This window comes from Caenorhabditis remanei, chromosome I, assembly GCF_010183535.1.
Source record: "Caenorhabditis remanei strain PX506 chromosome I, whole genome shotgun sequence".
Classification (NCBI taxonomy): Eukaryota; Metazoa; Nematoda; class Chromadorea; order Rhabditida; family Rhabditidae; genus Caenorhabditis; species Caenorhabditis remanei.
In genome coordinates this window covers 354312-370244 of record NC_071328.1, presented here as the reverse complement: position 1 = coordinate 370244, position 15933 = coordinate 354312, and the positions used below count along the sequence as shown (strand labels likewise).

The 15933-nt window shown below is 40.1% G+C and overlaps 1 protein-coding gene across 1 annotated transcript in view; it reads right to left on the bottom strand.

Moving 5' to 3' along the window:
• GCK72_000056 (uncharacterized protein) overlaps positions 1-15933 on the bottom strand; it is a gene marked incomplete at both ends in the record, with an annotated part of 31552 nt that overhangs the window by 7880 nt on the left and 7739 nt on the right. The window contains 22 exons of the mRNA XM_053722242.1: positions 4864-4989; positions 5034-5171; positions 5221-5415; positions 5462-5604; positions 6073-6295; positions 6344-6576; positions 6625-6744; positions 7455-7992; positions 8392-8673; positions 9089-9545; positions 9728-9849; positions 10042-10371; positions 10814-11145; positions 11261-11558; positions 11611-11822; positions 11923-12271; positions 13173-13556; positions 14188-14306; positions 14355-14592; positions 14644-14884; positions 15280-15636; positions 15744-15931. Coding sequence (XP_053590887.1) covers positions 4864-4989; positions 5034-5171; positions 5221-5415; positions 5462-5604; positions 6073-6295; positions 6344-6576; positions 6625-6744; positions 7455-7992; positions 8392-8673; positions 9089-9545; positions 9728-9849; positions 10042-10371; positions 10814-11145; positions 11261-11558; positions 11611-11822; positions 11923-12271; positions 13173-13556; positions 14188-14306; positions 14355-14592; positions 14644-14884; positions 15280-15636; positions 15744-15931 — 5625 coding nt within the window. The remainder of the gene's footprint in view (positions 1-4863; positions 4990-5033; positions 5172-5220; positions 5416-5461; positions 5605-6072; positions 6296-6343; positions 6577-6624; positions 6745-7454; positions 7993-8391; positions 8674-9088; positions 9546-9727; positions 9850-10041; positions 10372-10813; positions 11146-11260; positions 11559-11610; positions 11823-11922; positions 12272-13172; positions 13557-14187; positions 14307-14354; positions 14593-14643; positions 14885-15279; positions 15637-15743; positions 15932-15933) is intronic.

Genomic DNA, 15933 nt, shown 5'->3' with positions numbered 1-15933 from the left:
GCGTAACTGACCGTGTCTAACCGGAACCGACACAGATAAGAATGGTGGGGGAAGTTAATTGAAAAGAAGTTATCCCGTTTTTGAATATTTTTATAAAATTTTGATATATGAAAATAATTTGTCCTGTTTTTGGATATTTTTTATGAAATTTTGATATATTCTAGCCCGGGAGGATTCAAACCCGCGTCTACTGAAGTATCCTTCAGCCCGGATAAGTATAGACCTCACGCAGCGTAACTGACCGTGTCTAACCGGAACCGACACAGATAAGAATGGTGGGGGAAGTCAAAGTGAAAAAGAATTTATCCCGTTTTCGGATATTTTTCAATGAAATTCTGATATATAATAAGAAGTTATCCAGTTTTTGGTTACTTTTATGAAATTTTGATATATTCTAGCCCGGGAGGATTCAAACCCGCGTCTACTGAAGTATCCTTCAGCCCGGATAAGTATAGACCTCACGCAGCGTAACTGACCGTGTCTAACCGGAACCGACACAGATAAGAATGGTGGGGGAAGTCAAAGTGAAAAAGAATTTATCCCGTTTTCGGATATTTTTATGAAATTCTGATAAATGAAAAGAATTTATCCCGTTTTTGGATATTTTTATGAAATTTTGATATATTCTAGCCCGGGAGGATTCAAACCCGCGTCTACTGAAGTATCCTTCAGCCCGGATAAGTATAGACCTCACGCAGCGTAACTGACCGTGTCTAACCGGAACCGACACAGATAAGAATGGTGGGGGAAGTTAATTGAAAAGAAGTTATCCCGTTTTCGGATATTTTTATGAAATTCTGATAAATGAAAAGAATTTATCCCGTTTTTGGATATTTTTATGAAATTTTGATATATTCTAGCCCGGGAGGATTCAAACCCGCGTCTACTGAAGTATCCTTCAGCCCGGATAAGTATAGACCTCACGCAGCGTAACTGACCGTGTCTAACCGGAACCGACACAGATAAGAATGGTGGGGGAAGTTAAGAACAGTAAAATATCTATATTCTAGGGGTTACAACTCACGCCCATCCAAACGATCGTCGTCTGTTTCTTCCCGATCCATTGCTGTCTCGTCGTAGATTGCACTCGACCATTCCTCGTTCTTCGCGACTTTGCTTTAGCACTAAAAAGAAAACATTAATTTGTAAACTCAATGAGCAAATAGAGAACATAAGTACGAGATTGGTCAAATGAAATGGTCAAAAAAGAGAAAATAGAATAGTCACAATCCAGTACGGAGCTATGGTGGACGAATGAGCCAAGAAAATGAGATGAGGAAGCTGGGGGCTAGTGGGCGGAGTCTAACAGCTATCTTGTGGTCTAATATAGTAAGTGATTTCTCATGGAGATAAGTGAGCAGGTGGTTTGTGTTAACAGTAATAAGACAATAGAAAAATTCAAATGAGTGACAGCCATCGGGGGGAACGACAGGTGCGTCCTTTAATCCGACCGTTCAAGGTTCCAAGTTTCCCACAAAGACCGATTTCCCAAGGAGATAAGGAGGCAAATAGAAATAAGTGAAGACAAATGTCCCAGACAATCCTCAAACACGCAAGTTTTGTAAGCCTATGAGGATAACTAAAATAGAACTAAGAAAATCGATTAATTGTGAAATTTGGTACTTTTTTGAAATTTGTACAAAACAGGGGTCTAGGGCTGGTATTTTCAATATTTCAGACCACGGCATCCTTGTTAATTTGTTTTCGTACATTCTAGCCATAACCCCGTTTTCTACAAATTTCAACCAAATTTCACAATTAATCGATTTTCTTAGTTCTATTTTAGTTATCCTCATAGACTTACAAAACTTGCGTTTTTCCTGACCCATATTATTAGTCCAGCTGCGCTAGTTTGAGGATTGTCTTTGACATTTGTCTTCACATATTTCAATCTGCCTCCTTATCTCCTTGGGAAATCGGTCTTTGTGGAAACTTGGAACCTTGAACGGTCGGATTAAAGGACGCACCTGTCGTTCCCCCCGATGGCTGTCACTCATTTGAATTTTTCTATTGTCTTATTACTGTTAACACAAACCACCTGCTCACTTATCTCCATGAGAAATCACTTACTATATTAGACCACAAGATAGCTGTTAGACTCCGCCCACTAGCCCCCAGCTTCCTCATCTCATTTTCTTGGCTCATTCGTCCACCATAGCTCCGTACTGGATTGTGACTATTCTATTTTCTCTTTTTTGACCATTTCATTTGACCAATCTCGTACTTATGTTCTCTATTTGCTCATTGAGTTTACAAATTAATGTTTTCTTTTTAGTGCTAAAGCAAAGTCGCGAAGAACGAGGAATGGTCGAGTGCAATCTACGACGAGACAGCAATGGATCGGGAAGAAACAGACGACGATCGTTTGGATGGGCGTGAGTTGTAACCCCTAGAATATAGATATTTTACTGTTCTTAACTTCCCCCACCATTCTTATCTGTGTCGGTTCCGGTTAGACACGGTCAGTTACGCTGCGAGAGGTCTATACTTATCCGGGCTGAAGGATACTTCAGTAGACGCGGGTTTGAATCCTCCCGGGCTAGAATATATCAAAATTTCATAAAAATATCCAAAAACGGGATAAATTCTTTTCATTTATCAGAATTTCATAAAAATATCCGAAAACGGGATAACTTCTTTTCAATTAACTTCCCCCACCATTCTTATCTGTGTCGGTTCCGGTTAGACACGGTCAGTTACGCTGCGTGAGGTCTATACTTATCCGGGCTGAAGGATACTTCAGTAGACGCGGGTTTGAATCCTCCCGGGCTAGAATATATCAAAATTTCATAAAAATATCCAAAAACGGGATAAATTCTTTTCATTTATCAGAATTTCATAAAAATATCCGAAAACGGGATAACTTCTTTTCAATTAACTTCCCCCACCATTCTTATCTGTGTCGGTTCCGGTTAGACACGGTCAGTTACGCTGCGAGAGGTCTATACTTATCCGGGCTGAAGGATACTTCAGTAGACGCGGGTTTGAATCCTCCCGGGCTAGAATATATCAAAATTTCATAAAATTATCCAAAAACGGGATAAATTCTTTTCATTTATCAGAATTTCATAAAAATATCCGAAAACGGGATAACTTCTTTTCACTTTGACTTCCCCCACCATTCTTATCTGTGTCGGTTCCGGTTAGACACGGTCAGTTACGCTGCGTGAGGTCTATACTTATCCGGGCTGAAGGATACTTCAGTAGACGCGGGTTTGAATCCTCCCGGGCTAGAATATATCAAAATTTCATAAAAAATATCCAAAAACGGGATAAATTCTTTTCATTTATCAGAATTTCATAAAAATATCCGAAAACGGGATAACTTCTTTTCAATTAACTTCCCCCACCATTCTTATCTGTGTCGGTTCCGGTTAGACACGGTCAGTTACGCTGCGTGAGGTCTATACTTATCCGGGCTGAAGGATACTTCAGTAGACGCGGGTTTGAATCCTCCCGGGCTAGAATATATCAAAATTTCATAAAAATATCCAAAAACGGGATAAATTCTTTTCATTTATCAGAATTTCATAAAAATATCCGAAAACGGGATAACTTCTTTTCAATTAACTTCCCCCACCATTCTTATCTGTGTCGGTTCCGGTTAGACACGGTCAGTTACGCTGCGTGAGGTCTATACTTATCCGGGCTGAAGGATACTTCAGTAGACGCGGGTTTGAATCCTCCCGGGCTAGAATATATCAAAATTTCATAAAAATATCCAAAAACGGGATAAATTCTTTTCATTTATCAGAATTTCATAAAAATATCCGAAAACGGGATAAATTCTTTTTCACTTTGACTTCCCCCACCATTCTTATCTGTGTCGGTTCCGGTTAGACACGGTCAGTTACGCTGCGTGAGGTCTATACTTATCCGGGCTGAAGGATACTTCAGTAGACGCGGGTTTGAATCCTCCCGGGCTAGAATATATCAAAATTTCATAAAAGTAACCAAAAACTGGATAACTTCTTATTATATATCAGAATTTCATAAAAATATCCAAAAACGGGAAAAATTCTTTTTCACTTTGACTTCCCCCACCATTCTTATCTGTGTCGGTTCCGGTTAGACACGGTCAGTTACGCTGCGTGAGGTCTATACTTATCCGGGCTGAAGGATACTTCAGTAGACGCGGGTTTGAATCCTCCCGGGCTAGAATATATCAAAATTTCATAAAAGTAACCAAAAACTGGATAACTTCTTATTATATATCAGAATTTCATAAAAATATCCAAAAACGGGAAAAATTCTTTTTCACTTTGACTTCCCCCACCATTCTTATCTGTGTCGGTTCCGGTTAGACACGGTCAGTTACGCTGCGTGAGGTCTATACTTATCCGGGCTGAAGGATACTTCAGTAGACGCGGGTTTGAATCCTCCCGGGCTAGAATATATCAAAATTTCATAAAAAATATCCAAAAACAGGACAAATTATTTTCATATATCAAAATTTTATAAAAATATCCAAAAACGGGATAACTTCTTTTCACTTTGACTTCCCCCACCATTCTTATCTGTGTCGGTTCCGGTTAGACACGGTCAGTTACGCTGCGTGAGGTCTATACTTATCCGGGCTGAAGTTTACTTCAACAGGTGTACAGGTGAGGTACTTTCCTGGAAATTATGAACAAGAGTAATTACAGTTCTTTTTTCAGGTAGGTCTTGCATGCCTTTTTTCAGACAGGTACACAGGTGTACCTGGTGACGTCACCCGTAGGTGGGAGAATTCTTCTAGAAACGGGGGAGGGAAAGTTCTTCCTCCATTCTACTCAAGTGTTTTTGGGACGTTTAAATATTTGAAAAAATTTCAATCAAATTTGAAATGCCGGCTTCGAACGCTCATCACAACTCAACACTTACATCAATCAACGGTTGCACTTCTTTCAACTGCTCATCAATCTTCGCCTTCTTCTCCTCAATCACCACATTTTCCTTCTCAGTAGCCGCTTTCAACTGCTCCATTGACATCTTTTGGTCCTCTGCTCCCTGGAATTCTGATTTTCCTATCTACAGACAAAGAGAAAGCTTACACTCATACTCTCGGTGATCGCTTTCAGTGCCTCATCTGCTTCTGCTTGCTTTTCCGCCAGTAATTTGCTCTTTTTCGCCGCTTTCTTCTGCATTTTTGCTACTTCTTCACGTGCTTCGTTTAGTTTCGAGACTCCGCCCTGAAAAATGTCTAATATGTTGGAAAGTGCGCTCCACTGACAAACTGACCTTCAACCTATCCAACCTAGCCGATAGTGTGCTCCTCTTATACCCCAACAACTGAGAACAGTTCTCCACAAATTGCCGATATTTTATCGGTTGAATCGATAAATTCTCCGGGAGATTCACAAGAACATCACTGAAACCAGAGAGGACTGCATCTGTTGTCGTGATTCCTTTTGCTTCCATTAAAATCTTTGGGATCTGCAAAAAGTATTGATGAAAAATGTAGACGGTGTGCTTCGATTACCTCCAACAAGCTATTCCTATCGAAACGATCCGCAAAAATCACATTGCAATGTTTCAGAATTGCCGGATTTTCAGTGATGTTTAGTTTGAAATCATTCGCTTCGACTTCAAGGATAAGAACCACGTGGACAAGACTTCGGATTCCTGGAAAGATTAGGACATCATACAGTAGTGTGCGAAAAAGTAGTGTTCTTGTAATAAGAATATTTGCAAACCTTTGCAGTTGAAAAACACCTGCTTTGAGAGGATGTCTCAGTATTCACAAATAATTTCGTATAGACTATACAGGTCAAAAGTAGAACTTTATTTTTGTAGTTGGCCAGTTGTTGTCCGTGCACCCTCTAGCAAGTAACAGTCAATTAAAGGGAACCGGCCAAAAATTACTCTACTTTGCACGGAAATATGTTAATTCGAGGAAAAAATATATTCGCCGGCATGTAACTTGCTAGAGAGTGCCTGTACAAAAAATGGTCAACTACAAAAATGAAGTTTTTTTTTAAATCTGAATAACCCATACAAAATTTTCTCTGTGGATCAATCAGGGATACCGAGACATCCTCTCAAAGTTGGTATTTTAAGACCTTAATAGTTACAAATGAAAATCTCGCTTACTATGAGCCAAAAACTGCTGTAGTGCTCCAGTAAACGAGGCCTGATTCGCTGCTTCTGAAACAAGAGCTACCAAACCATCGAGCTCTTGTTGGGTGAATAAGCCCGGTACGCTTCCACTAGCCAACAGGGAATTGATGGCTTGCAGGAATATGTTCTTGCGGAGTTGATGGTCTTCAAGGATTAGAACTACATGCTCATTGTTGGTAACCGCTTGGGTTATTGCCTGTGATAATTGCTCAATTAGGTATTTTCAAAAGATTACAAGACTTACAGTTTTCATCTCATTATCAAACTGTTTCGATGAGAAGTTTGCTGTGACAGGCGGTGAGAAAACTTGGATATTATGCATATGGGCCACCAGCCGGACAGCATCTCTTCTTCCAAATCCAGTACGTCCCGGTAGGAATAGATGACCTCCTGGAGATGTAAGAACACGATCTACGCACGCACAGAAGAACGAGAGTTGACTGGTAAGCGGAGAATTGAAGTTGGCAATTTCAAATGCTGCAATTAGGAAAAAGTGTTCCAAAAATCTAAATCCAGATAACTAACCGAATCGATTGATAGATTTCAGAAGCAACTGATTGAAATCCGACATGTTGATTGGGGTGAGCGGAAGACCGGTGTTCGATTCTCCGGGAACGACGGTGCCAGTCGTGACATACACTTTTTCTGAAAACGATTTTGTTACGTTTATACTAAATGCGGGATTTTGAGAACCCGCCACAAGGCTTTTTTTCTGATAAACCAAGTCATGCTCTCCAGTTATATAGTTGACAACTTTTTGATAGCTCTGCTAGATTTTGAGATATCCGCCTTTGAAAAAAACAGGAGAGACGCAGACAACGAGAAGTTCTCGTTTCTCTGCGTTCTCTCACTATACCAGGGCCATCACCCTAAATTCCTTAAAACCTTGTTTTGACAGGTTTTTAGCGATTTTTAAAGGCTTTTTTCAGAGTGATAACCGAAACCATCACTTGGAAATCGCTTAAAAATTGGTTTTTGACTGAGTTTGAGGGTTTTAATGGATTTTTGATGATTTTCACGGTGTTTTGGGTTTCTAGGCCACTAAGTGAAATTCTAGACCATCGTAAGAGATTGTAGAGAAGCGAGATTGTTTTGTTGCCTGCGTCTCTTGCAAACTTCTGGAGCTCATATCCCAAGAAGGGGCGGAGCTATCTAAAAACTGTCAACTAGAAAAATGATCGAATCGGTGTGTCCTATCAGAAAAATTAATAATTTGGGGCACTGCACTTTAAATTGGAGGTACCCTCTATCGATTCTATCAAAGCCATTATGTTTATTAATCGGACCTTATTTTAAGTTTATCAGTCTTATTAATCGACCGGTTACTAAAAATAATTAGAACTGAATCCACTAACCATTATTCTGTGAAATCGGTATCACATTCCTCAATATCTCATCAAACTTTATCTTATCCTGTTCCGTCGGCAACCGATCCGCAAAAATCCGTTTCGCCTCGAAACAAATGACACCTTCTAATCTACCCTGATCCAACTCGTGTCTTAGCAAAGAAACAACCCAATTGGTAAGGTCTCGAGGCGAAAATTGGAACACAATACTGTCGGACATTTTGAAGCTCGACTGCACTTTGTTGTAGACGTCGACCATTCGAGATGCGACGCCTTCTGAATTCCTTTCTCCGACGTCTTCAAGAATCGGGGTCAGATAGGTACGGTAGATGGATGTTAGTTGGGAAGTGTCGGTGTTGTTGAGGGAAATACAACGGAGAAGAGAGAATAATCGATTTGAAATGTTAGAAGACGTCGAATCGCCGAGCGGATTCATGGATCCCACAAATTGAATATTTTCAATCGAAACCCATTCCAGATTGTGATCGAAGAATCCCTGGTAGGTGAGCAGTTGTTGGAGCAAGGCGAGCAGCTCGTTCGTGCCGTACTGAACAAAAAATGCTATATTAAATTGTCTAATTTTTTGAATTTTTGGTTTTTTTTTTAAATCTTGTAGATCAAAATTAGAGCTATACTTTTGTAGTTTACAACTTTTTGATAGCTCCGCCCACTTTTGAGATATGCGCATTCGGAGATTGTCTGGCGTGCCTTTAACGCGTTTCTCTTAAGAGACACTTCTTTCAGACTGATTAAAAAAAGAATTTCTAGATTTCGGCATCAAAAATGTGTTTTTTAATCGTTATTTTTACTCTCACAACTTTCAAAACTGTCGTGCCTTTGACGCATTTTTACTCATCTATCTTTAAAGACGCATATCTCAAAAGTGGGCGGGGTTAGCGAAAAATTGATAACTACAAATTGTAGCGTCTAGCGCTTAAAAACCAACCTTATCCGGAGCCGGCAAATTAATCCCTTTCAAAAACAGAATCATATTCGGCCGATCTTTTGGCCTCCAAACCCTTCCAGTCGGGTTACTCGCTTGCACACAATTCTGTTGAATCAACTGAAGCAAGTGGACGGAGCTTGATTGGGCGGAGCAGTATAAACTGGCGAGTTGCGATTCGGGATCCATTTGGAAGCAATGTTTGAGTAGTTGTTGTTTTCCACATCCAGTCGTTCCGGTGATCACGAAACTTTCTCGGTTACCGGGGCGGAGCCAAGAGGAGATCTGAAATAGCGTCAAAGGTGCGCCAGATTTTATTCGGTTGCAGGATTTTAAAGATATTTTTAAATGGAAATAGGATTTTTTGATGAATTTAGGTCCGATTTTTCAAATGGTAGCTGAAAACATTGTGCTTTCAACACATATTAATCGAAAAACGATTTTCGTCTATTTTTGATAATTTTCGTGCAAAAAATCGGTAAAAACTCTGAAAATTCAATTTTTGCCCGTAAATTGAAGATCTTCACTAAATTTTAGCAAATTGTCTTGAAATTTGCTTATCTAGATTTTCCATCAAAAATGCTTTTTTTCTACCTATTTTTTTAGCTTATAGACAGACAATGCCACAAAAACCTCATAACCCAAAAATGCTAAATTCCTGAATTACTCCTCTTTTGACATTTCACCAGAGCGAACTTACAATATCCGAATATCTCTGAATATCGGCGGTCTGCACAAACGGTCTCAAGTCTTCGCGTTCCACTTCCTCCTTCGTCACCGACTGTGACACATCATCAGTATAAGTCATGATACTGTCAGTTCTCTCATCATAACACACATTCTTCGGATCAGGTACTGAAATTCCTTGAAAAACGACTCCTTTCGCAAGTTCCCCGCGTTGGTCCGGTAGCACATAGGGCATGAATCCATTGTAGAGAAGTGTCAGGAATTGAGTCTTCGTTTTGGACGATTTCAGGTGGGTTAGTCCATTTTTGAGAAGAGCGAAGTTGGTGATTCCCGGGATTTGATGAGATTTGACCCATTTGAATGTTTTCCAGAAGTTATCTTCTATCCATTGAGCCAAGTCGCCATGAAGGTCTTCAGAGTTCGAGGAGAGCCACGAGGCAACAATGTCTTGAGGGGTCACGTCTTCTTCGCTGGAAAATGAGAATTTTAACAAAATTTGTAAGGTGTGAGATAGATTTTTACAGTGTAGGCAGATTTTTGTATTTGACCACTTTTTGCTAGCTTTGCCGGCTCACGATATTTCAAAGTGAACCTATTCATATATATTTCATTTCGAAAAGCGCATTCCGCTCAACTCTGAACCGGAGGCTACCTGATATAAATCATTCCCATCCTCGATACAGTAGCCGGTGACGCAAATTGAAGAGAATCAGTTTCAAAAAGGAAATTGACGTTGGCACCGAATTGAATGCGTTCTCCAGATGGCATTGTTAGCTGGAAATACACCGTTTAAAAAGTCATTAGCTCGGTACAGCTCTTACAACTGCGCTCCACCGAAGATTCCTTGAAAAATGTAAATATTTCTCTGAGTCTCTCAATTTCGCACACAGTTTTTTTTCGGTTTCGAAACAGCGCGGTTGTAAGAAGCGTGGCGTGCTAATATTGCCCATTTTGACTATGACTCACTAATCGATTATCATCCAACACTGAGTTCAACGCCTCCACCCATTCGGGATCAATATCTCCATCACAAACAATCCAATGATGAATTGTCGTGTCCTTTTGTACTTCTCTTGCAGCCATTGTAATAATTCCATCAGTCCATTCTCGAGTGTCCATATCCATATTTCCCAATAACTTGTTACGATTCACGGCTTTCGGATTAAATTGAGTGACTCTTAGTGGCTTTTTTGTGAGAATCAGTGCTCGATGAAGAACTTTCCACATTGTTGATTTTCCCGAACCGGCGGCTCCAACGACCACTACTCCGATACGTTGACGCATTTGTTCGTAGAGCTGGAATAACATACTGTTGTCACGCTCTTTCAGATGCACTACACTAATTTTCAATACTCGACCTACGGACCGATTTTCAGGCACACGAGAAACACTATATCTCAAAAATAAGATGTTTTCAGCTCAACAGACTATGTTTTTCTGGTAGGACAGGGTCTGTTTTACCCGGGCATAGTTTTGAAGCGATATCTCTCAATCCTAAAGAAATATTCAGGTTTGGTATTTTGAACTTTTCAAATGGAATCAGAACATGTGATAAAATCGATAATTAGATCAATTTACACCTTCCTTATCTGCAATGACCAAAAATTCTGTAATTCTAAACAAAAATCGACGTCTTAAGTCAAAATTGAGCAAACTTAATCCTACAGCGGCGAGAGTGCGAGAGCGCGGAGAAACGAGAGTGTCTCGCTGTCTGCGTCTCTTTCTAGACCGTACATACCTGAAAAACCTTTTCCATCTGTTTCTCTCCCAACTTGATGCCCATTTCCTTTGCAGCCACACCCAACGGCTCCACCAACTCTTCGAACTTTGTCATCTCCTTATTCACATTCGAGAAGATGTCATCAATTAACGAGTTGAATCTTTCAGAATCCGAAAATGTCAGTTTTGAGAGAGTGTTGAGTAGAAGAGCCTGAACGACCAAGTCACTTTCATTCTTAGTTGGTTGCGCTCTTCGGAGAGCTCCACATCCGCCAAGAACTACTTTGAGTGCACGCAGACCCCAATCGTAGTGTTGTTGTTTGGAGAGCATTTGACGAGAGAGTTGGAATACTGCAATAGAATAATGTTATTGCGTTTTAATTAAACATTGTTCTGGAATTTAAGCATAATGAATTTGAATTTATGAGAACTTGAAAACATTTAAATTTATAGCCTATACACCAACCTGACACAATCTTCCTGGCCAACGACGTGGCATCCACAAATCCTTCTGAATACAAAATAGTCGATGAGATAAGCTCGTTATCCGGTTTTCCCATAACGACCGCTCGAAACAGTTGCTTCAAATTATCCGGCATTTTCTGTCGTCCTCCGTATCCCTTTCCTGCGGGGTTGAGAGTCACGAATATTGCACTATTCGGGTTGACTTGCACAGTTTTTCCACCAAAAGTACATGAACCCGCACGGGATTTGATAGCGCCTTGGATGGTTTGAATTTGCATGGAAACGGCGGACAAGACGGTCTGAATATAGAAATTCAGGAAAATGAGTGGGGTACATATTTCCTCTACTTACCGAATCCAACCGATTGAACTCATCGAAACATCCCCATGCTCCACACTCAACAATTCCAGTGAATATCCGTCCCATTGAAGTCACATCGATTCCCTCGTCACAATTGAATACCAACACTTGTCGACCCATTAGAGCAGCCAACGCTTTCACTGATTCCGTTTTTCCGGTTCCAGCAGGTCCGTAAGGGTTTCCTCCGAGACCCATGTACATTGCTGGAATAATTTCTTTGGTTTTCTATAATTTACTACAAAAATCAACTTTATGAGTTTTCGATGTCTCTAACAATTTCAGTTTCAAAACCTCTCCTCTCACCTTGTGTCAGTGTCAAATAACATTTATCCGTCAACGGTGTGTGCACCAACTTCGCGTAGTTCCCCTGATACTCATAGGTGTATTCGAATTCACTGGACACTTGTCTCAAAACGATTCCTCCGTTCACCAAATAGAATCTCAGCTGTCTCTGCCACGTCCAACAATTCACTCCTTTCGCCTTGTTAGCCATTAGTTGATCCACGACGTCAATATGATGAATCAAGTCGAGAATGAGAGATTTCAGTTTCAGATCTGACACTTTGTCTTCCACTTTCATATTCGTGTAGGTCTTCAGTTTTTCGAGCAGTTGAGATTTGAATGAGTTGAGATCGGAGGAGGAGGAGAGGATCTGGAAAAGTATTGTCTGCATTTTTCTAGTTCTTCCTTCTTTTTCAGATACATATGTCAGTGTAGCTGATCGGTGTTAAAGGCACATCCAATTTGTCTGAAATGGTCTTGCAGCGGCAATTTAGTACTGTTTGCAGTTCTTTTCAGACAGGAAAAGATCAAGAATACGGTATTAGTTTAACTAAAAGGGCAAAATTTAAACAGAGTTGAGCGGAATGCGGTTTTTGTTGTAAAAAAGCTTCTAAAAATGGTTAAATTGTGTTTTTTTTTCGGTGAAAACTGATAGTTTTGCTGCGAAAAACCTCAAAAACTAAACTGTCAGTAAATTCGAGTAGGCGAACAAATTTTTCAAACTGATATCATCTTGGTCTAACTATAACGCAGAAAAGGTCTTAAAATGGCGGAAGGCGAAGTGGCGGAAAGTTTGAGAGTTCGCCATGACATCCTTTTTTATCCGATTTCATCAAATTTATGTTTTTCTCGTAGATCAAAACAAGGGCAACATTTTTTTAGTTGAAAACTTTTAGACAGGTCCGCCCATTTTTGAGATATGCGGGGCGCAAAACCAGAAAGAAGAAAAGGGGAGACACAGAAAAGTTATATTTAAAGGCGCGTATCTCAAAAGTGGACTGAGCTATCAAAAAGTTGTCAACTATAAAAATGAAGACCAATACTCGATCTATAAGAAAAAAGTAAATTTGAAAAAATCTGATAGAATGAGATGTCAAGACGGACTCTCAAAGTTGGTCGATTTTACCCCGAACACCTTTTCTACAGTGGCAAATTATAAGATAAATGTAAATTCTCAAGTAAAAAGTGGCGGAATTCTGCTCAACCCTGGTTTTGAACAATACATGTGCGCCTTTAATATTGATCGACTGGTATCTTTCCCTTCCACTCACATTCTCCACAGCCGCACTGAATTTCACTTCTTCCGCCAGACACAACACCTGTGACGGATACTTTGCCAATGAGATTTGTCCATCCGCCACCGCTTGCCCACTCAGATCCTTCAACGTTCTTCTCATCTCATCCGACAACTGTTGAAGCCACGTCTCCACCTGTGGAACTATTCGAACTGGTTTCGAGAGGGCGACCGTCTCGCCTTCAGATGAGACCATCGAAGTGATGGTCTCTCCTGTCGAGGAGAATGTGACTCGATTGATTCCTTGGAATAGTTTCTTCATGTGCGATTGGATGACTTGGGGGTTGGTTGACTGGCCGAGAATTTCTAAGAGATCGTCGTCTCCGATGAAGTAGAATCGGGGGAATGCCGTTCGTTTTTGCTGGAAATTTTAAGGCATAAGTTTTTGCGACAGATAAATTGAAAAAAAACAATAAACATATATACTAGGTTTTGGTTGCTGAATTCTGATAACCTAGAAACCCAAAACTAGGGCGCTAAAAATAGCGAAAAAATGTTGATATTAGCTATTTTTGATGTTGGTGGCCTAGATATTTTATTTTTTCGGAAAACGCGACCACAAGGTTATTTTGATGGCCTAGGAACCCCTATGTTGCCATTGAAGTGAAAAGAAGATTGAAAATTGGCGATTATTCCTAATAGCCGAGGTATTGCAAAAGTTAGGCCACCAAAAATGTTGTTTCTTCAAAATTTTAGTAACCACAAAAATTTTGAACTTTTGTGGTCTAACTTTCCCAAAATTTGGTTTTCTAGATTTCCGAATTTGAATGTTAGGCTCCGAAAATGTTTTAACACTTGGGGATATTGCGTCAAAAAAGTTAACCCGTGTTTTCTCATTTAATTTGTGTTCATTTTTTTCCGAAAAACGGGAAAAGTATAGATTCAAATACGCTGAATCTAAAACGCTTAATAGTTTGTCGATATCTCATGAAGAAAATTTGCATTTTTGGTATTTTGAGCCTGGTGCCTGTTCGCGAGCCGATAACACGTACCTCCAAAAACTGGTTCAACGCCTTCTGACATCGATTCAGCTGATCCACAATTTGTTCCAGAGACTTCTTAAGTGACTGTCGACTACACAATGATACCAGTCTTGCATCCTTTGAAACATCTGAAATATTTCAAAAAAAAACGTTATCTGCGCCTGACGCTTACGTACCATTCAAAATCGCTCTGTACTCCGAGTCGACTCTCGAGAACCTCGAAGCTTCTGACGGAAGTGCTCCTCTTCCGAAAATCGGTTCCAGATAGATCCACTTTCTTTGAATCTCGTTCATCTGCGCCAGGAATACGTCTAGATCCGCCAGTCTTGTCTCCCACACTGCAGTTTTATCCGAGAACTGAGAGTAGTACGGAGAGGATTTGAGGGATTGGAGGAGGGCTTGACTGTCTTTTAGCTGAAAATCTTTTTTTTTTAATTTATGGTGTTGAAAGCTTGTTCTACTAACCGAGTTAATCGATTCCTTCCACTCCTTGATAATCTTCAAATTCTGTCCGTTCGAATGCTTATAGTCAGCCAGTGTGAATTCCGTCTGAGCCGCCCATAACGTTAATTCTTGTATCGCATCTCTAATAGCAACCTCTCCTTGAGCACGTGAATTCAATTGTTTCAGTTGGTCAACATTCTCAATGATAGATTTGGAAACGGAGAGGAGATCGGCGAACTTCAGTTTTTCGATTGTGGTGCCTCTGGAAATGAGATTTCAAATACCAAAAAAATATATGGTATGCAACGTGTCATACAGAAGCCAAATTTAGATACCGGCCACAAGGATATCACATTTTTCATTTCTCAGTTGAAATTATCAAACTATAACTAGTATAACTAGTGTGTCGTTTTATCACTGATTGTCCAACTAGGCAACATTTTTAATGGATCGTACAGATCAAAAGGAGATCGGCCCGGGCCGACCCGTGAAAAAAGGCATTTTGAGAGTTTTAAATCGGTCCTGAATGCTGCTTTGAGAGCGGACTCTCCTAGAATTAACATCAATCAATCCATTACCGTAACGACACCAAGTGCCATTTCATTTATTTCGACAATTGATCACAAAATGTAAAGCAGTTTTTGTAGTAGTACTCACCTCGGCAATCCCAAAAAGCGAAACATCTCATGCCAATGATCCGCACTCAGCACATCGCCTCGACAGAACTTCAACGCACTGCTAACCTCCTTGAAGTGCTCGACGTCTTTCATCAATCGGACACTCATATGCGTCTGATTGCTTCCTTTCAACTTCTCCACCCATTTTGCCAAGAATTCATCGAAAAGATACGTTTTCGATCGGAAAACAATCCATTCTTCCTGGGAGAGAGTGTCCAAATCATTGTTGAACATTTCGTAGATCAACCAGTTATCTTCGAATTGTTTGATGTCTTCATTGATTTCATCGATAATGTCAAGTTTGGGAGGTTCTATTCCGAATTGACCACATTCTTTTCTGAAATGTTGATTATTCAAGAAAATTTCATAAGGATTTTAAATGCCATATTTTTAAACAATCTCAAATACGATTTCTGTGAGAAATCTATTCTTGACCCAACTCACTCAATCTTCTCTCTCCCATCACTTAGTTCCTGCCACTGTGTTCTTTTTTCTTTTATAAACTGAATCGCTTTTAACATTTCCTCTCGATCCCCTTGCAGTGCATCACTTCTTGGCTTAAATTGATCCCAACGGGCTTTCAGCTTCTCCGCTTCGTCTTTCATTCCTTTTATTGAGGTTTCAACGTTGGTCT